At 44.3% G+C, this 18365-nt stretch overlaps 2 protein-coding genes across 2 annotated transcripts in view; one reads left to right on the forward strand and one right to left on the reverse strand.

Annotated features, from left to right (window-relative positions):
* Window positions 1–7630, forward strand: part of BMP1 (bone morphogenetic protein 1) — a 29576-nt gene extending 21946 nt beyond the window's left edge. The window contains exons 13-20 of the mRNA XM_053462168.1: window positions 432–557; window positions 880–1040; window positions 1551–1731; window positions 4048–4173; window positions 4579–4706; window positions 4891–5104; window positions 5611–5861; window positions 6617–7630. Of these exons, the coding sequence (XP_053318143.1) occupies window positions 432–557; window positions 880–1040; window positions 1551–1731; window positions 4048–4173; window positions 4579–4706; window positions 4891–5104; window positions 5611–5861; window positions 6617–6751 (1322 nt within the window). The 3' untranslated portion in view covers window positions 6752–7630. The remainder of the gene's footprint in view (window positions 1–431; window positions 558–879; window positions 1041–1550; window positions 1732–4047; window positions 4174–4578; window positions 4707–4890; window positions 5105–5610; window positions 5862–6616) is intronic.
* A 4306-nt stretch (window positions 7631–11936) lies between these two features.
* On the reverse strand, window positions 11937–17417 carry PHYHIP (phytanoyl-CoA 2-hydroxylase interacting protein). Its single transcript, XM_053464638.1, has 5 exons — window positions 17321–17417; window positions 15975–16180; window positions 15095–15269; window positions 13705–13822; window positions 11937–12596 (listed from the first exon to the last, which is right to left on the reverse strand). Exons 2-5 carry the CDS (start codon window positions 16140–16142, stop codon window positions 12071–12073), a joined length of 987 nt encoding a protein of 328 aa, XP_053320613.1. The 5' UTR covers window positions 16143–16180; window positions 17321–17417; the 3' UTR covers window positions 11937–12070.
* Window positions 17418–18365: the final 948 nt, after the last annotated feature.

Here is an 18365-nt window from a genome sequence, read left to right on the forward strand (position 1 = left end):
TGTATTTATACAAGAATGTTCAAGTTCCTAGAATTCCAATAGGAACGCAAATATGTTGCTCTTAGGCCACGGTGCTTGCGTCTCTCAATATCTTCAGTACATCCATTGCACTGCCTAAAAAACTCACTGGCTTTTATTGTATTACCTCATTAATAGTGTTTTGGGCCTCAAAACTAAATATGAATCACCTTTGACTATCCATGAACAGTATTATATTGGAATTGTTTTTTTCTTCTTGTCGTTCCATGTTGTTTAGATCCATCTCAGTGATGGGCATCCCTCCATCTTTTGGTGAACTACAAATTCACTGTCAGCTGGGGGTCCTCATGTTGTTAGATCCCAGTCTTTATTTAGGTCTACTAGTTCTCCCCACGTTTCTTTTGAATTCCCCTCTATGTCTTTCTCACGTCTCCCTGCTTCTTCCACAACAGAGGTGGACGAGTGTTCACGTCCCAACAGTGGGGGCTGCGAGCAGCGCTGCGTGAACACCTTGGGCAGTTACAAGTGCGCATGTGATCCAGGATATGAGCTGGGTCCAGACAAGAAAAAATGTGAAGGTAAGTCCTGAAAAGCATCACTTAATGTCTGCCTTGTTTTTTTTTAATCTATGGTCACACCATGCTGTCTAAAACCTCATAGGTTCTGCTGTATTACATCATCACTTATTTAATAGCCCCCCCCAACGTACGTTTCTCTATGAAAACGGTTTCCACCTGAAATAATGACCTTGGTGTCTTTATTCCCATAGCTGCTAAATGACCACCAATACTCCTTGGGAGAGAGCAGCCATATCATCTCATTCACCCCACCCCATTAGCTTCTTCCATGCTGTGCGTATCACTCCATGCATAGAAAAAGGTTTACTTTTTTTTGATCTAGCGGCCTGTGGCGGATTTCTGACCAAACTAAATGGCTCCCTTACCAGTCCGGGCTGGCCCAAGGAGTACCCACCAAACAAGAACTGTGTCTGGCAGCTGGTGGCCCCCACGCAGTATCGAATCTCACTCCGATTTGATCAGTTCGAAACAGAAGGCAATGATGTGAGTATTAACATTATTATTTATCTGTTTGCACATGAAACCAGATCAGCTGCCAAAGGGGAAAAAATACTAATTAGCTGTGAATAAAAGCTGGAGAGATTGGAACAGGACAGAAATTAGCACCAATACCATAGTACAGCAATTGATGGCAAAAATAAAATATTTTATTAAGTGTAAGAATTAACACTAGGGGCAATCACATTTGAAAAAATTAGAATTACACATATATTATATTACCATATTAAAAGGTTTTAAGGGGAGCGAGCTGTTGTAAGGGTAGATGTATCATTCTAAACGCATTTAAAAATATTGAACGATTCAGAAATGTTTTCATAATATAATTGCAATCTGACGTTCGCCAAATGATACTATATGGTTACATTTTGATTCAGCGCATGGGCACGGGATATGGCGGAAGCCACATTTATCCCTAGTTTTCTTTTGGCTTTGAACCAGAGGTTGCTCCTACTCTTTCACCACCTCTAACCCATTCCCCTCTTCTTCAATCAGGTCTGTAAATACGATTTTGTGGAAGTCCGCAGCGGTCTGACATCAGACTCCAAGCTGCACGGGAAATTCTGCGGCTCGGAGCTCCCCTCTGTGATCACCTCTCAGTACAACAACATGCGGATTGAGTTTAAATCTGATAACACGGTTTCCAAGAAGGGCTTCCGGGCTCATTTCTTCTCAGGTGAGCTCCTACTAGCATGTTGCTCTTTTTTTTTTTTTTCTTCTTCCCCTTTCTCTCATCTTCCACCGAGGAGATGTTTTGAATGCTCTATGGAAAGAATGATGACATGGCATGATGACAACATTTTGGTCATATGCCTGCATTGCTTGGTCATGTCATCATTTTCCCTTTTCTCCTATAACACAAAGTTACATATAAGGGTGGTTGTGAATACTGAGCCAAATGGGACATATTATGTATGGGAAAGGTCACCTCTGGATTGAATAGAAGTTTCTGCCTTCCCCTCCCGGATGAAAAAGAGAAAAGGCGTATCGTTGATAGATATTATCTATGTATCTCTCCACAAATTTACAAGGGCTGCTATGTTATATCTTGATGAACAGTTAAACAAGAAACTAATATTAGTAATTCTAATTTAATGACAAATACACAAATTGCTTTAGTTTTTTTAGGGAGATTTACTAATACAGATTTCTATCGCTTTTATAAACTTAGTCATGTATATTAATGTCCCTGTGACTTATTATGCCCGTTTCCTTCACTTTCCGTGTTTCTCGCACCGTATAATCTGCTCCTGTGGAGTTACGTGGATAATATCTGTCACGGTTACATTGTATCCATCACCATACACATAGGACATCGCTGCGAGTGTCAGACTAGAAAAGAAGAGGTGAATGTCACACTAAGAGAGATGATTGTGGCCAAATGAGGTTGTATTACTTTCATGCTCACAGCACAACAGGGTAAAATGGCCCACACAACACCCTCGAGTGACGCAATGACAAACAAGTGTGTGACAATGTGAACGGACAACAAGCAGAAACATACGGTTTTGTAGGCCATGGGTATAGCCCCGCTTGCCTGACACAGAGGGTTGTTATGATGTAATGACTATTACCCAGCAGACTAGAGCAGCGCAGTCACATGGAGACACTAAAGATGAGCTTAACTGAATAACCTCCTTCCCCTGAAGAACATACTGTAGTAGGGTAACACCCTTTGGTGTGGTTGCATGGGGAGCTTGGCATGTGGGCTGCATGACCACCCTGCATCCCCCCTTCCCTTGCTTAACTTTAATAGGGCTTCTTGGCCCTAGCTCTGCATCCTGGACCAGTGCAAGGAAAGCATTACCTCCCCCCATCCCCGCTCACTCCTCTCTCTGTCTGTCTCTCCCCGTCTCTCCCCCTTCTCCCCTGAAATGCCTTTCCTGTCTCCTTCCTCTATGCATCCCCCCCAACCTTCTGTACGTCTATTCCTTTCTCACATCTTGTCTCTACATCATCATCTACTTTTTTTTTTTTGGCTCCCCTCCTTACTGTTCCTTACTCTTTTCATTTTATCCCCATTCTGCTCCCATCTTACATTTTTTACACCCTCTCTCTTCCTCTACTCATATCTCCATTATAATGTCCCTCCTGATCCTGTTATCCTCCTATACTGAATCTCCATCCCAACTGCTCTACCTCTCTTCCTCCCCGACCTCTCCTCTATCCCCAACCCTCTCTCATTACAGAGAAGAAGAACCAACAGAAGCTAACACAGTTGAATGAAGTGAGCAAGACGCAGCAGCAGCAGCAGCAACAGGCTCCACGTAGGAGCCGGCCACGAATGAGAGTCCGGACAACGAAAAAGATTCGAACCCCTTAACGAGAACCCCCCACTCTGTCTTCTTCACCTTGAATACCCCAACACTCCTCTTTGTTCTGCCCTCCCTACCCTCCAATCCCAACCCCTACGCTCTTATACATCCACCCCCCCCCAGCTACCAATTACAAACTTCCCCGACTGGGGATCTAGGTGCTCCCCACTTCAGAGACATTTGGGTTTGTTGGGGAGTCTGCCTTGTCAATTAACTGTTTTGTTATTGTGGTTTTTTTTATAATTTAGCTAATAAATATCTATTTTTATTGGTTTTTTTAACCCGCAGCATCCGTATGTCATAATTAAAAACCAGAGGAGGGAGGACAAACTAAAATGGGGATGGGGCTGGGTACATTAAGGTAAAGTCTGTCCACTTCTCCTGCTCCTTTTTTTAAGTGGCAGAACATGTCACGCTTTTCAGGTAAAGCAAGGTGTCCGTGAACATTTTGAGTATTGTTACCACTGAATATCTTCAATCTTGGCCCTCTCTACCTCCCCACTTTATACACCCGGTGTATATGGAATGCCCCCTCTGTCTCTCAGGTAATGGTGGTGGTCTCTGTCTGCTGGGATGGGGTGGTGGAAGAGAATCTTACCTGTACCTCCGAATAAGTTTCTGTACCATGGGCGTCATCACCCCCCCCATGCTCATGTGCGTCTGTCAATCTATTTCAGATAAGGACGAGTGTTCTCACGATAATGGAGGCTGCCAGCATGAGTGTACCAACACAATGGGCAGCTATCTGTGCCAGTGCCGCAGCGGGTTCATCCTGCACGAGAACAAGCATGACTGCAAGGAGGGTAACGTTGCCATCTGTCTGCCCCGTTCCATGTATACCGCCTCCATGTGTACTGAGGCTTCATATTATTTATAATACTTCCATATCTACCCTGCTACAGGGCTCCTAAAGCCATCTACACTTCATACATGTGTGCCCCAGTACTGGGCACCAAAAGCCATGTATTATATAAACTTTGTCCATGTATGACCTAGTACTTTAACCAAAGCATCCATCTTGGATCAATATGGCTAATCCATTTTTCCTAACCAGTATTTTAGGGAGGCGGCATTTCACATAGCGCTGCTTCTAGACACCAGGCAACCGCGATAAAACTACTCGTTCCGTCCTATTGTCTGTTGCCGTCTTTGCTTTAGAAAGTCTCAGTTTGTAAAATCTTCTCTTTCTCCCTGACTTCTGCTAACAGCCGGCTGCGACCATAAACTTACCAGCAGTACTGGGACCATCTCTAGCCCAAACTGGCCCGACAAATACCCCAGCAAGAAAGTCTGCACCTGGCAGATTACAGCCACGGCAGGCCACCGTCCACGACTAGTAAGTCTATTTTCAATCATGTATTGATCTGGGATTCTATGTTTTTTTATGTTACCCTTGGTTTGTTGCTAGTGTAAATCACATATTACGCACATATTCCCATTCTGCTTTCACCGATTTCCTTAGTAATCTTACATCGCCTCTCCATGCCTGGCTAACTCTTTCGCGTTACCTCTCACACTAGACTGTCACCGAGCTGGACCTTGAGTCCCATCAGGAATGTCTGTACGATCACGTAGAGGTCTACTCGGGCACCGACGCACAGTCTCCGGCCGTCACGCGCTTCTGTGGCAGCAAAATCCCGGATCCCATCATCACCCCCAACAATACCATGTTCTTGAAGTTTGTGTCTGACAATTCAGTGCAGAAGAGGGGATTCCTAGGAGAACTCTCAACAGGTGATGTACCCCTCAACACCACGCAACACCTCAGGGCTAGCAATGACGAGGTGGTACTGGCACTTTAAGGCTGGCAGCTGCTTTATGATGTAGGAGCGGCCGCTCCCTGGATATTATGTTTTTATGCTCACTTAGTATATGGCCAGGCATATCCAGCTAGCAGCCACACACTGCAGCACCTGATCTGCCCGTGGAGCGTTGGCCAGCGGCCCATGGGGCATTTGCCCGGTGTGGCAGATGGCCAGCCCAGGCCTGCAACACACTCACAATGTTACCAGTTACCTAGAGCCACCACAAAGGTTTACTGTACCGTTCATCGGTTGATCACATAGCTCACAACTCTATAGTGGTGAGAACACACAAGGTTTTTGGGTTCCAACTTGTTTGGTATCGGCATTTCTCTGCTTTTCCTATTGGGCGGTGCCACGTAGCTAACATTTTGTGAGTTAAAATGTTGTTGTGTAGATGGCCGTATGGTTGTGTAGCATTGCGTTTCCCTCTCACAGTGTGTGGAGGGACACTGCATGCAGAAGTTCGTACTAAGGACCTGTATTCCCATGCCAAATTCGGAGATGACACTCACCCCACGGCTTCAGAGTGTGTTTGGCATGTGGTGTCGGAGCCGGGTTACGGAGTGGAGTTAGTCTTCCAGAGCTTCGAGTTGGAGGAAGAGCCAGAGTGTGGATATGATTACATGGAGCTGTACGACGGGCCGGATGAAGGAGCCCCCCGTCTGGGGAGATTCTGCGGGTCAGGGGTAGGTAAACACTATGGAGGAATTTGCACATTTCCCCATATCTTACCAAATATCCCAAGTCTTCTTTAGTATAAAGCGGCTGACCAAGTAGGAGGTCACCCTGTGGGAGGATTGTCATCCCATGATTTTGGGGAGAAAGTATAACCTCGACAAATTAATGACTACTATTAGTGTTTATTTTTAGTAGCACATTAATATTCATGAACATTTTGAAATCAGTTATTTGTTGTTTCTGTTGATGTGATTAATGTCAGCAAATAAAACCAATGCACATTTTTGGTGGATCTTAAAAACTAATCATAAGATATAGAGAACGATGACCACCTTCTTTCCTTTTCCTGGTTGCCCTTGTGGCATCTCTCACATCCATTTGTTTTGTTCTCCTTATCAAGCAAATGTCACGTAACCCAAATCTATCTTATCCCGGGGCCCACAAGTACAAAATATTGTAGAAATTTCTTTTTTTTTGACAATAGATGTTCTGGAACCTAGACAAACATCTGCCTTTATGACATGGTCCCCACAAATCCATCACATTCCTTTCTATTAGTGTAACTCAGTTGTAAAAGAACGTATCTTATCTTATATCACCTAGAGATGTTCTACTTCTTATCTAGATGTCTTCTGACATATAACAATAATTTATCATTTACTCATTTTTTTCTCATTCCTGTTTTAACCCCACCAACTTGTAACATCCATTAACGTTCTAGTCTTGTGTTACCTGTAACCGTCTCTCTTGCTCTCACCTGCAGCCCCCAGAGGAGGTGTATTCCTCAGGTGACTCTCTGACTATCAAGTTTCACTCCGACGACACCATTAACAAGAAAGGATTCCATGTGCGATACACTAGCACCAAATTCCAGGACACTCTACATTCTCGGAAATGATACCACAGCCGTCTGTCCTCTGACTCGTCTGGGACCGTGTCTGCCAATGGAGACAGCCTCCGAACTGCTGGACCCCAAAACCTTAAGGGTGGGCGCAGAAAAAGGGACAAGCAAGAGCCTCAGGGATAATCAAGGGTGCAGTCATATGTCGGCACACACAACATTTACCTGATGCACACTCACACGAAACTCAAACTCCCCCCTCTGTGATAGAGGCGCCAAAATAAATGTAACAACATTTCTCAACAAACGCCATTTTGTACACTCACACACTCTACATTGCGTGTATTTCCGGACACACGCAAACACGGCTCACATTTCTCCGTGTAGGATCTGTGGCAACTTTTGGTAAATAGTAATACTATTGTTCAAAACTTACCTTAAACCCTTTGTCTCATTATATTAGTTATATGCACCTCTGTAACAATGCAACACTATTCCAACAATGGCTGCCATGACCCAGCCGTGCTATAATACACATTTCTCTAAATATTTGCACTTTTCGTTCTAACTTAATCCTTCCGGATAACCTATTAGCCCTTACTCTTCACCTTTCATCTGGCTCCGTAACAGCCTTAATGATCTGTCTTCTCTGCCGGGTTAAGTGACGCTGCCGATCTCTCCCGCCGATCGCATCAGGCCACTTTATAAACACTGTTGTCTTTTCAATGCCACTATAAGCCCCTATTCTCTTTCATTCTCGCCTATGATGACCTTGCCTCTATCCCCCATTCTTCCCATGTAAAGACACAGTTCCTTTGAAGTGGTCTCCAAGTATCAACATTTTATCCTCGGTCTTGAATGCATAAACCTCAACGACAGTCTTCGTCAAAAATGTGTAAAACTGCGGACTCATTAAAAACGACCACCACTGTGAAACCGAGTGTCGGTAACTTGCTGTGATGACGATGGGCTGGCGTGGGTCAGCAGTTGGGCCACAATGGGCATGTCGATGGCTGTTATGAGTGAGAGATGCTATTATGTGGCATCAAAGCCTTTCAACCTATCGTTGCCTTCTCCTTGTGTCACATGACCATAGCCAGGAATTAATCTGGCTCGCGGAATATATCGGTGGGGCAGAACTTGGTATGATTTTTTTTCTGGCCAGGGTTTTAGAATTCAAAAGTAGTAGGAATGATGTTCCTATCGCCATAGAGGAACTCTGAATCCTGAACATGTTCAATAGTGTAAACTTTGTAAAATAATGTAACTTTGTGTATGGTTACACACTTCCTACATGGCGTGCGGACGCCTGCAGGTACAAAAAGCACAAAATATTATTACATTTGCAACACTTCAACAAGGAGTTTTGGGCCCCGGACCAACAGGAAGAGTCTCTTCTCTGAATTACCAGCCTTTAGCCGGCGTTTTCTGCCTCTTGCGGTCTTCTTTCCTTCTGTTCTGTTCAGCGATCCGATCGGGTCCCGCCAGGTGCAGCAGTCACCCCCCCCCTCACTGACACCGCTAGCTGAGAAGTGATATGATTTCCGGGCACGCGGTGTCAGTGAGGTTGCCGCTTTGAGGGACTCCGGGACCGTGGAGCATTTGCCCCGTGTGCTTCGCTGTTTACCCGGCCCCGCGCTTCAATATGACTGAACGGCTGCGCACTCACTTAGCTCCCTACAGTCCTGTTTTTTTGAGCACCGTCCCACTTTCCAGGGCAGCTGCCCCTCCAACCCGCTGCCGCAGGCCCCGGGGATCATGGGCTTATTGAAGAGATCCTCCATTTCTGGTGTTGCCCATCTATGACTCTCCTCTAACACTGCAATGTTAGTGAGTGTGCACTCAGCCCATAAAATGCCCATTATATATATATATCTATATATATATGGTAAAAGGGGTAATTTGGTCAGTTATGCTAAGTATGTTTTATTATCCATTAAACCACAAGGTTTTTTTTGTCTGAATATAACAATTATTGGGCGCCTAATGCATATACCTGAGAACTCACCTTGTTTGACCCGTCTCCAGGTGAAGTACCTTTTCCCTACTACTTCTCCTAACACATTTAATGTTATCCAGCACTAGCCCCTTGACTAGCCAACCATGCATCACACAGTTAGCCCGGCCTGGCTGCATGACGTGGGAAGTTCCGGGGTATGCATTGTAACCTCAGACTGTATTCTAATTTGTGGCTATCCAGACTTCCCGTGGGAACGAGGGGGGGCGTTATTACTATGTCTGGATGTTCCCCGGAACAATTATAGGCGCACATCCCAAAATCTCGCCACTTTACCCCGCAATGTGCCAAGAGGAAGCAGAGAACACAGCGCAGAACAACCTCTCTCTACACCGGAGCACCGCAAGACCCTCTATTTCTAATAAGACCGTTCCGCTCCCGGCCGTTAGCAAAGAATAAAATTAGCTGCTGTCATTTTTAACATACTGTACCTGCACAAATTCTACTTTGTGTTCCGGAGAAGTAGAGCATTCTTTTAAAAATATTAAAAAAAAAACATAATAATAATAATAATAATAAATGATAATATGCAAAATACTAAAATAGGGGGAAAAACAATATTTTCATTTTTTGGTGTTTTTTGTGACATCACTGGGCTCCCAATAAATTGTATTTTCCTTTTAATTATTTTATTTATATTTCAATTTTCCCTTATTTTTGTTAAACTTATTTTGTTTTGATCTGATCTGTCTGTGCTTATCACACTGTGATCAGCAGGCAGGGCTCCATCGCCCTGCAATGCTGATTGCAATGCATACAATCAGCCAACAGGGGGGAGCAAACAAAAATCCTTTCAGGAGTCTAGAAAAACCCTGCCGAGTCTCCCCTGTCTTCTAGCGAGTGATTAGGTGAATGGTGTACCAGTGCTTAAGTTTGTTTACTATATTGAAGTGTATACTATAGGATGCTGCAATTTAAAGCCCTGGAACCATAATTATACCAAAGCTCTGCTTAGAAGATCGGTACATTATAAACTGTCAGCATTATGCATGTAGCTTCCCATTCAGCCGCTCTCCAAACTATTCCTTAAGTATGTACAGCCCTATGAACCACGTGATTAGAATATTTGTATGAAGAGGTTAACCATCGTGTTGCACTGTGATGTCATCAAACATAGTGATGCTCCTGTGAAACCATCAACGGAAGTTTTCTTCCATGATGTCATCAAAGGTCCATGATCTTGTAACTCTCTTGTGTACCCGCTTGTGTAATGTAAAAAAGCAATGAGTAAGGATCAGGATGCTGTTGTGGGTTAGCAGACGACAGAATTGTGTTTTTTCCGTGTGTGCACATCAGGTGGGTGGGTTCCCGTCTTTCCATTCCTGGAAGTTATTCTCTTTCCGGAAACGGATCTGGAGGCGCAGGCTGAGCAATAATTACGATGTGTCATAAATCTAAAGCCAGTTTCTAAGAAAAACATAAATGTCAGAAGTATTAAAATTCATTGCTATATTGTATGTGCGCGTGTGCGTGTATGCGCGTGTGCGCGCGTGTTTATATACCATCCTGCGTTCGTACATTACAAAGTGATCACGTGAGAGCTGGGATTGTTATCCTTGGTCGATTTTACAGCCCCCTGGGCCGGTCAGGGGGTTTCCTCTGATCTCTCCAACCAGCCCATCATCCCCACTGTCCTGCACAAAACAGCACACTTTGTAGGTATGCATCAAGTTGCAACTACATTGCCATGTAGATAACGGTACAGAACGTATAAGCCCATGTCCGATCAGGTTAGAACACCATAACTATAAAATCATTGAGATGTTTATTAATTAATGTTTTTTAGCGTAAAAATAAAGTGCGCCAGTGATAGAGGTGACTGTCGGGACCGGCGGACGCCATGTTCATTTAAAGGGACCTCTATCACATGCATTAAGGAGCAATGCCGGCTGTACTGTCCCTTTAACATCTTTTTAAATTTAATACACATTCTGCATGCACCTGGCCTCTTCATCTTAATTATTTTGTGTCTTTTAACACTTTTGTAACTTATTTCCAAACTGATGGCCAAACCAGGACAGGGGAAGTGGTTACGCTTTTTGTGCCAAATAATAATGAGCTCTGCCCAATGGTTTTTAGAAAAGGAGCAGTTTAGTCCCCAAAATTGTGTTCTTATTGGAGGCCTTTGTTGTTGGACACAGAAAGCTTGAATATTTTGTCTGCCATTCTCTTGCTTTCAGAATCCATACAATGTGAAATGACACGCTTGTCCCACCTTATCATCATGCATGAACCTTTTCCCATTTGTAGAATCTTGAGGGTTAATATATCACGAGAAAGGATAAAACTGCTTAGTTGTATAATTTGTACTTTATTTTACAGGAACAAATATATTCTCACGAGCAAGGATTTTCCACGACAGAAGCATAATACTTACATTTGCGAGAACTAATGACACTGCGACAGCACATATTAAATAATAAACACCCTCAATTGCTATTGCTAGACACGGACCTCACTCCAGAAGAAGCAGTTATATAGAGCGATGCTCACCCTTCTTTTGTTATGACATCACATTATTTGATGCCGGGTCGTGTTAAGGCGGAGCTGTAAATTATTACAGAAGAAGGCTCCATGTTCTATGGGTTTTTGGGATCCACTGTCCCTGTCCTAACACATTGAGGGAATGCGGAGGAACTGGGTCAGCTATCCCTGGTGTTCTAGTAGAAGATGAGGGAGATCTTCTACCGCTTCCTATCATCATCCACCTACTCACCTATACACCAGTTACATAGACTGTCTCCATAACCAATATATTTGTGGACGTTTTACTCTACCGTGCACTCGCAGCTCAATATGGACTTCTCAGTCCCAAGATTGCTGATAGTTGTACTGTATACATATAGAAATACATGTGAGTAAATATAGCCACCATGTGACCGCATGTCCCCATAATCCATATCAACGTGAGGGTTTATTCACTAAATAGGGAATTTGCAGGACATTTGTGCTTTCAGGTACCCAGCTTCATTATGCTTTAGGATAGGCTGAAGACCAAATAAGCTTCGCCACCACAGGGACTGAGCTCGCCCGGCCAGGATAACCGCATTTAACTATACATGATACAGGGCTTATAAGCTCTTCCAGCAGCAGAAGCTCAGCGTATAATGCACAGTGATGTGAGCTGAAACTGCAACTCTCCTGCAAATGTTAAGCTACAACAAAAATACAGATCCATCTTGTTTTCCCCTGCGGCTTCAAACACATAAGAATTACAGAAAGCTTTACAAAGATGTTTCTGCAGCTATGACAACAAAGCGAGTCAGTGCCCTTAAACGACTAGATTGGAGTGTGTGCTCTGAATCCAGAGTCTGGAATATGCTGCCCGACTATACCCTCCAGCAAACCCTCCGACATCCCTAACGCCCCCCGATGATGTTGCACACTTTGCAGCTGGGGTCTTTCTTGGCATTAGCAGTGGAGAGGCTCATCAGTTGGTGCCCTTTGATTTCTGCCAGTTGCCCCAAACCCAGGGGCAAAGGCTCCGTGTATAGCACCTCCAAAATCAGATCTTGCGCGTGCCAGTATCTGCCCTGCTCCCCCCGAGTCAGGAAAGGGTTGTTGTGCGGGTCCAGCAGAGGCAGACGGGCGCTGCAGAAGACATCTCCTTGAGAACCTCGAGGTGCCAGGACCAGAACGGCGTAGTGATAGGCGCTGTACATGCAATAGAAATCGGCAAAGTAGAGGTGTGTGCCCTCATTAAAGAGGTGCCCTGCAGGTATGGTCACCCGCCACCTGCCGTAAGGCGAGTCGTTGGGAGGAAGACCCGTGTTGAACTCGGTATTGCAGCTGAAAAACACGCCATGGAGGGTCCCGCTGATGGGTGATCCATGGCTTCCACTCTGATCTTTAAGGGACGGGAGCATCACATCTCCCCACTTCTCCCTGATCAAACACAAGAAGACGGGTATCAAAACGTGACCGCCGTGCCGCAAACCGACAGGGATTGTGATGGTAGAAATTGAAAGTATGTTCGCCAGAACTACCCCAGTGCTATCTATGCTCTAATAATGTTCTTACTCAATAGGCCAGCTGACAAAGATGGATCTATCATGTGGAAGACGGGTATAATAATACTAATAGTTACTATTATGAGGTACTGGGAAGAATGGTATGGCTATATAATATTATAGATTTCACCCATGGCTGTATGTAGACTTACCAGTAAAGAAAAATAAAGTGAAAAACCTATACGGGAAATGAAACCCAAGCCATCTTCCAACTTCATTCGCCCTTATGTATTTTGCTCGGTTTCTTGCTTTTGTCATGTTGAAAAGTAATGTTTGCCATAATACCTTTATTAATTATTTACCAATCGAATAATTCAATCCAATTAAATGAACAAAATGATTAATAGGTTTCAAAAAAGTAAGATTGTTTTTTATTATTATTATTGAGATAGAGAATATGCTTAAGATTCACCAGGTTAGTGGTTCTCAAACTGTGGTCTGCAGGCCACTAGTGGCAGAAAAAAACTTTCTTATTATATACGTTTCTCTCTTATTATATACTGTTCTCTCTTATTATATACCAGGCACATGGAAGTGAGGGCTACAGCTTTAAGGTTTTGTATTCAACTTAAGTTATTTCTATATGTTTGTTCTTTGATTTTGACAAATGCAAATGGCATAAAGGACCTTCCATGGATCCTCCCCACTTCTCCCTGATATGCGGTCCTTGGCACTAATGTATTTACGTGGAACGCTGCACTTGGTCTGCTCTACCTCCCCCAGGACCTGACTTCAGTGAGCAGGTCCTCCTCAGATCTTCTAAAATGGAGCACTTAGATTTGACTTCATAGCTTGGAATCCATCTCAGAAAATCAGGCAGCACCATAACCGGCCTACTGCAATGCACATGGGAGCTCTGGTAATGTGGCCCCCAGGCCCACGGCTCTTGGTCCATTTGGCCTAGGCCAGAATACATAGTGCCTTTCTGGCCCTCAGGGACAAGAAGTTCAAGACCCACTTCCTAGGTAAGAGCTTTCAGGCACCTGACATGCTGGAAGTACTCTGCGGCCTGGTTCCTGTAGAAGACTTGAAACGGTAACATGCGTCCTGCGATCCCCTCTGCCTTCTCCTGCAGCTGCCTCACCTGCTCCATGGCATAATCTGCAAAGGATTCAGAGGTCACCCTTGCTGTGTGCCATATCGGCTGTATCACATCGTTTCTCTACCCGTATCCTCTCTCACATTTACTGCTTTGTATATTTTCATCATTACTGTTGACTATTCTATATTGTCATCTACCGGATGAGATAAGGCATGACAACTGCTTCTTCTATTAGAATTGTATCCATTGTCATTGTCTCTGATAACAGATATGATTACGCTGTACACTATAGCCTTTCTATCCTATACCCTTCGTAGCTCAAACGTCATTTCAACTTGAGATGGGAGGAAAACAGTTACACGGAGAGTCATACCCGAGGGGTCCTTGAATTATTATCATCAGTTAAAGAAAACAGATTCTGCAATCTTCTCCGTGCCAAATGTGAATTACTGCCAAATCCAGGGAGTGGGTGGTGTGTGTATGAGAGCGCGTGTGTGAGCGTGTGAGCGTGTGTGTGTGCGTGTGTGTGTGCGTGTGTGTGAGCGTGTGTGTGTGTGTGAGCGTGTGTGTACGGGGATGGGGGTGAAACTAAGCAGGTGGGGGATTGGATGAAGGTGAATGAAGATAATCATAAAGGTGATCTTGTCAAAACTCAAACTAGTTTATTTGATCGATCGTTTATCCATGAAGCAGCAGACAGATGAATTCTGCCTCCTCGCTGCAGCTTTGTCTCTAAAAGACGTAGACTGGATCAGAATCATTTATTTTGGCCAATATTATTTTTAGTTGGCAAGCATAGCCGTGACGGGGGTCATTTTACCGAGACGGCATAATGAGTGTTAGCTTGAAGAAGGAAAGACTATAGGGGTTGGAGAGCTAAGTGGATCTATCAAGAAGAACATTACATTGGTTGCTATGGTGATTGCTTACCACTTTGCACTAGAACTGCACCTTATACATTATATACAGTCTATGTCTTTGATTTTACCTTTTATCCTTGGCCACCTGTTTGTATAAATTATTCTGTTAACTGTTTCCCGTAGCCACATTGATGATACAGTTTCCATTGCTTAAAGGTGTGTAATATTCAGGTTTATATCTTGTATGTATTCGTGTCTGTATGTGTGTATTCGTGTCTGTATGTGTGTATACGTGTCTGTATGTGTGTATACGTGTCTGTATGTGTGTATATGTGTCTGTATGTGTGTGTATACGTGTCTGTATGTGTGTATACGTGTCTGTATGTGTGTATACGTGTCTGTATGTGTGTACCTGCACAATATATATGTGCACTTTGTTGTGTATATTGGATGTCCACGTGCATTTCTCACCCCCTGTGCAGAAACTGACTGTTTCGCTCCAGCCGGACACGCTGTACTCCCCGTCGGCGCGTTTCACCGCAGTCTGCACAGCCAGTGTGTACTTGGTACGTGGACTCAGGAACCAGTGACCGCGAACCGTCATGGGGAGAGCCACTGCCTTCGCAACCAGCTTGGTTGGTACATCCTTTGCAAAAGGGGATTTTTAGAATCAAGACAAATCTCCGGTTGCACTTTAATTACAACCTCACTAAAAGAGGTGACCTGGGATGTTATTAGATCCTTGGGGCAATACCAATAAATACCAATGCAATGGAGATAAGGTGGGGAGTAAAGGTGATGTCAATTGGGGGTTCACATTTAAGTAGAATGCCATAAGGCATGTGAAAGGGTGAGATTGAGTGATTGCCCCATCAGCATAACAGGGAAGTGTTTGCTTTTCCCCTTGAGGCTCCAGGTATAAAAATTAGGTAATCCCACCTGGAGCAGTCTCTGATCTCTGGTACTGTAAGGGGGGGGCATGTAACAGCTTCTTGGGGTAGCCATACACCCCTCAATGTACCAGACCCTCCTTCCTCTGCCGCTACCCTTTCCTGACTTCTCTATGGTATGGGGGTTGGGCAGGGACCATACCTGGGAAGAATGTCCATCACCTTTTGTGCACGATTGACCCAGCTCCTGTATACCAATTTATTATTCCATTATTTAATAAACCACAAGGGAGTCAGTGATTACAGAGCCTAAATGTGCACAGAATGTAAATCTGGCCCTGAATAGGCAACTTGAGAAATATGTAGCCAATTATCTCCATGTCACAGAGCGTATTTACGGGGCAATATGGCGAGGAGAAAGGTCCGAAACATTCATCATCGTACAGGATTTCCTGGCTCACCCTGTGTTTGAACTTATTCTCCTTCTGTCCTCCTGTCTTGTTCAGGTCTATGAAGTAGTGCGTCACTCTCTGGATGTCATAAGGCGGCATCTCCCACGAGACACGGAACGAGTCGCAGGTGATATCACTGATCTGGATCCCGTGAGGAGCAGAAAGAGGGGGCTCCATGACCTCTTGGATGGTGTTCAGGGTCGGTAGAGGGGCTGCTGCGTGTAAGGGAAAGAAAATCACGTCTGGAGACTTATCAACATCAAAAGCATTGAGAAAAGATGGCCACCTCCATCCTATGTCAAAAAGACTGGAACTACTAACTTTAACCAAATAATAACCAAATTAATATCACTGCTACTCGTCTTCTGTGCAGAACATGACTGCTGCCCATCCTGTGCAAGGAAGTCTGGTGTTGTCTTATGTATTGTAGTATTGTACCTCCAAATGGCTGTGTTGGGTGGGCACGCTCACCAATGCTACGTTGTTTCATGAGAGGTAACATTGATATGATGACACAGATGACAGAATTTGCGGTCTGAGTAAAATTAGAAAACCAATTACCTGGATCTGAGTTGTGCCCCTGATGCTCTCCCTGGGACTAGCCTTATTCTCTCTCTACACCTTTCTTTAGGTTCCACAGCCCCTTCCAACCTGCTTCCGTACCTTCGGATTCCTCTCTCTCCCGTGTACTCCCCTTTCTTGTAAATCACTCTGTGGAAGGATGTCTCGCATTAATCCCTCTCTATCTGTGCTTGCACACCACCCACACTGGTGCCATACACACAGCTGGCCTAATTCCTGCCCCGTGTGCCCCCTGCTTTACCAAGGCTCATTCCTTTCACAAACATCGACCTGTCTTGCTTGTCCCTCGTGTATCTGTTCCAACGTTCCCTTTAGATCGTAAGCTCTAAGGACCAGGGTTCTCCACATCCCCTGCCTGTTTCAACATGTACAGAACTGCTCAGACAATAATAATAATATCAGAGATCCTCAGGACAACATCTCTATAATTCTACAATATATATATATATATAGACACATTATATAACCCAAATTTATGTCCCTATCATTGGCAGAGCATTTTTCCATATTTAAGTTTTAAAAGAAAACATGAAAAACATTCTAAATCTTGCATAATATTACATGCATTGCTGAGCATCAAATACTGAGGACCACGTCAAACAAGTGGACATTCAACTGTACAGAAAGATCCGCGCTCTGCGTACCACGCTAGACCTTCACTGTCCACAGAGAGAGCCTACACTATAAGGAGAGAGACAACCACGGGATCAAAGACATAGGAGAAAAGAGACAGCCACGTGGTGCTATATAAAGGGGGTTCAGGTGAGACATACCTTTTCTGATAGGTTGCGTACCTCACAGAGCAAAGAGGGAGCGAAGGAACAAGATGGGATGGAAGGAAGGAAGGAAAGAAGAGAGAGCGAGGGTGAGAGAGAGGGAAAAGGAGATTGAGTAGGAGGGAAACAGCAAAGCTGTTAGAAAGAAAGAGAGAGAGAGAGAGAGCGTGGCATGGGGGAGGCAGAAGTGAGAGTACAGAATTAGACATGGAAAATTTAAATGAGGGATCATGAGACAGAATGAGACAGGGAACACATTTAAGAGACTGCATTTTTAAAGCCTAATATCCCAGGTCACCGAATAGCACCCCAATATTTAAAAAATATATATATACATTCATCCACTTGCTATAATGCAGATCCCAACATTCCGGCAGTGAAAGTGTTAAGGACTCTGCTGCCAACATGACGTCACATGTGCATCAACTGATTACAGCTTATTTGCGGTCTGGCAGTCAAAGTGTTAATATAAATGACACACGCAGTCATTAGCTTTCAATGCCCACGGAGTCATAGCCCATTAATAGAGGGGCGAAAAAACTAAAAGAATGATGAGATTTATCTGCTAGCTCCTTGTCACCTGCCAGGAATAAAATGTGCCAGACTCGTCGTATGCATTAGCTCCGTCCAGCTCTTCCGTTGTGTGGGATTTCTATATTTTAGACTTTTCACGCTGGGCGCGGGTAGAAGCAGTGATGTCATCCGGCGGCGCGGAAGTGTTTAATGCGGAGGCCGGTATAATGGCTCCCAAACATAGGTTGGAGGGTAGGGCTCAATGATGAATGGAAGCATCCCGCGGACCATCCGGATGAGCACCGTCAATCAGATGCAATCCAGCAGGAGATACAAAGTGATTAGAATGCCGGGGTCATGGGTGATAACATTTGGAATGTATTGAACATATGGACCACATTCTTTCAAAAGCAGATCCGATACACCTAGCAATGAGCAACCTGCGTCCTGACCAGATGACATTGGTCATTTCATCTTTCACATGACCAGCGCGTCTAACGTGCTACCTGGCAATAGGTATAACTATTTG

The sequence above is a fragment of the Spea bombifrons genome, chromosome 4, assembly GCF_027358695.1.
Source record: "Spea bombifrons isolate aSpeBom1 chromosome 4, aSpeBom1.2.pri, whole genome shotgun sequence".
Classification (NCBI taxonomy): domain Eukaryota; kingdom Metazoa; phylum Chordata; class Amphibia; order Anura; family Pelobatidae; genus Spea; species Spea bombifrons.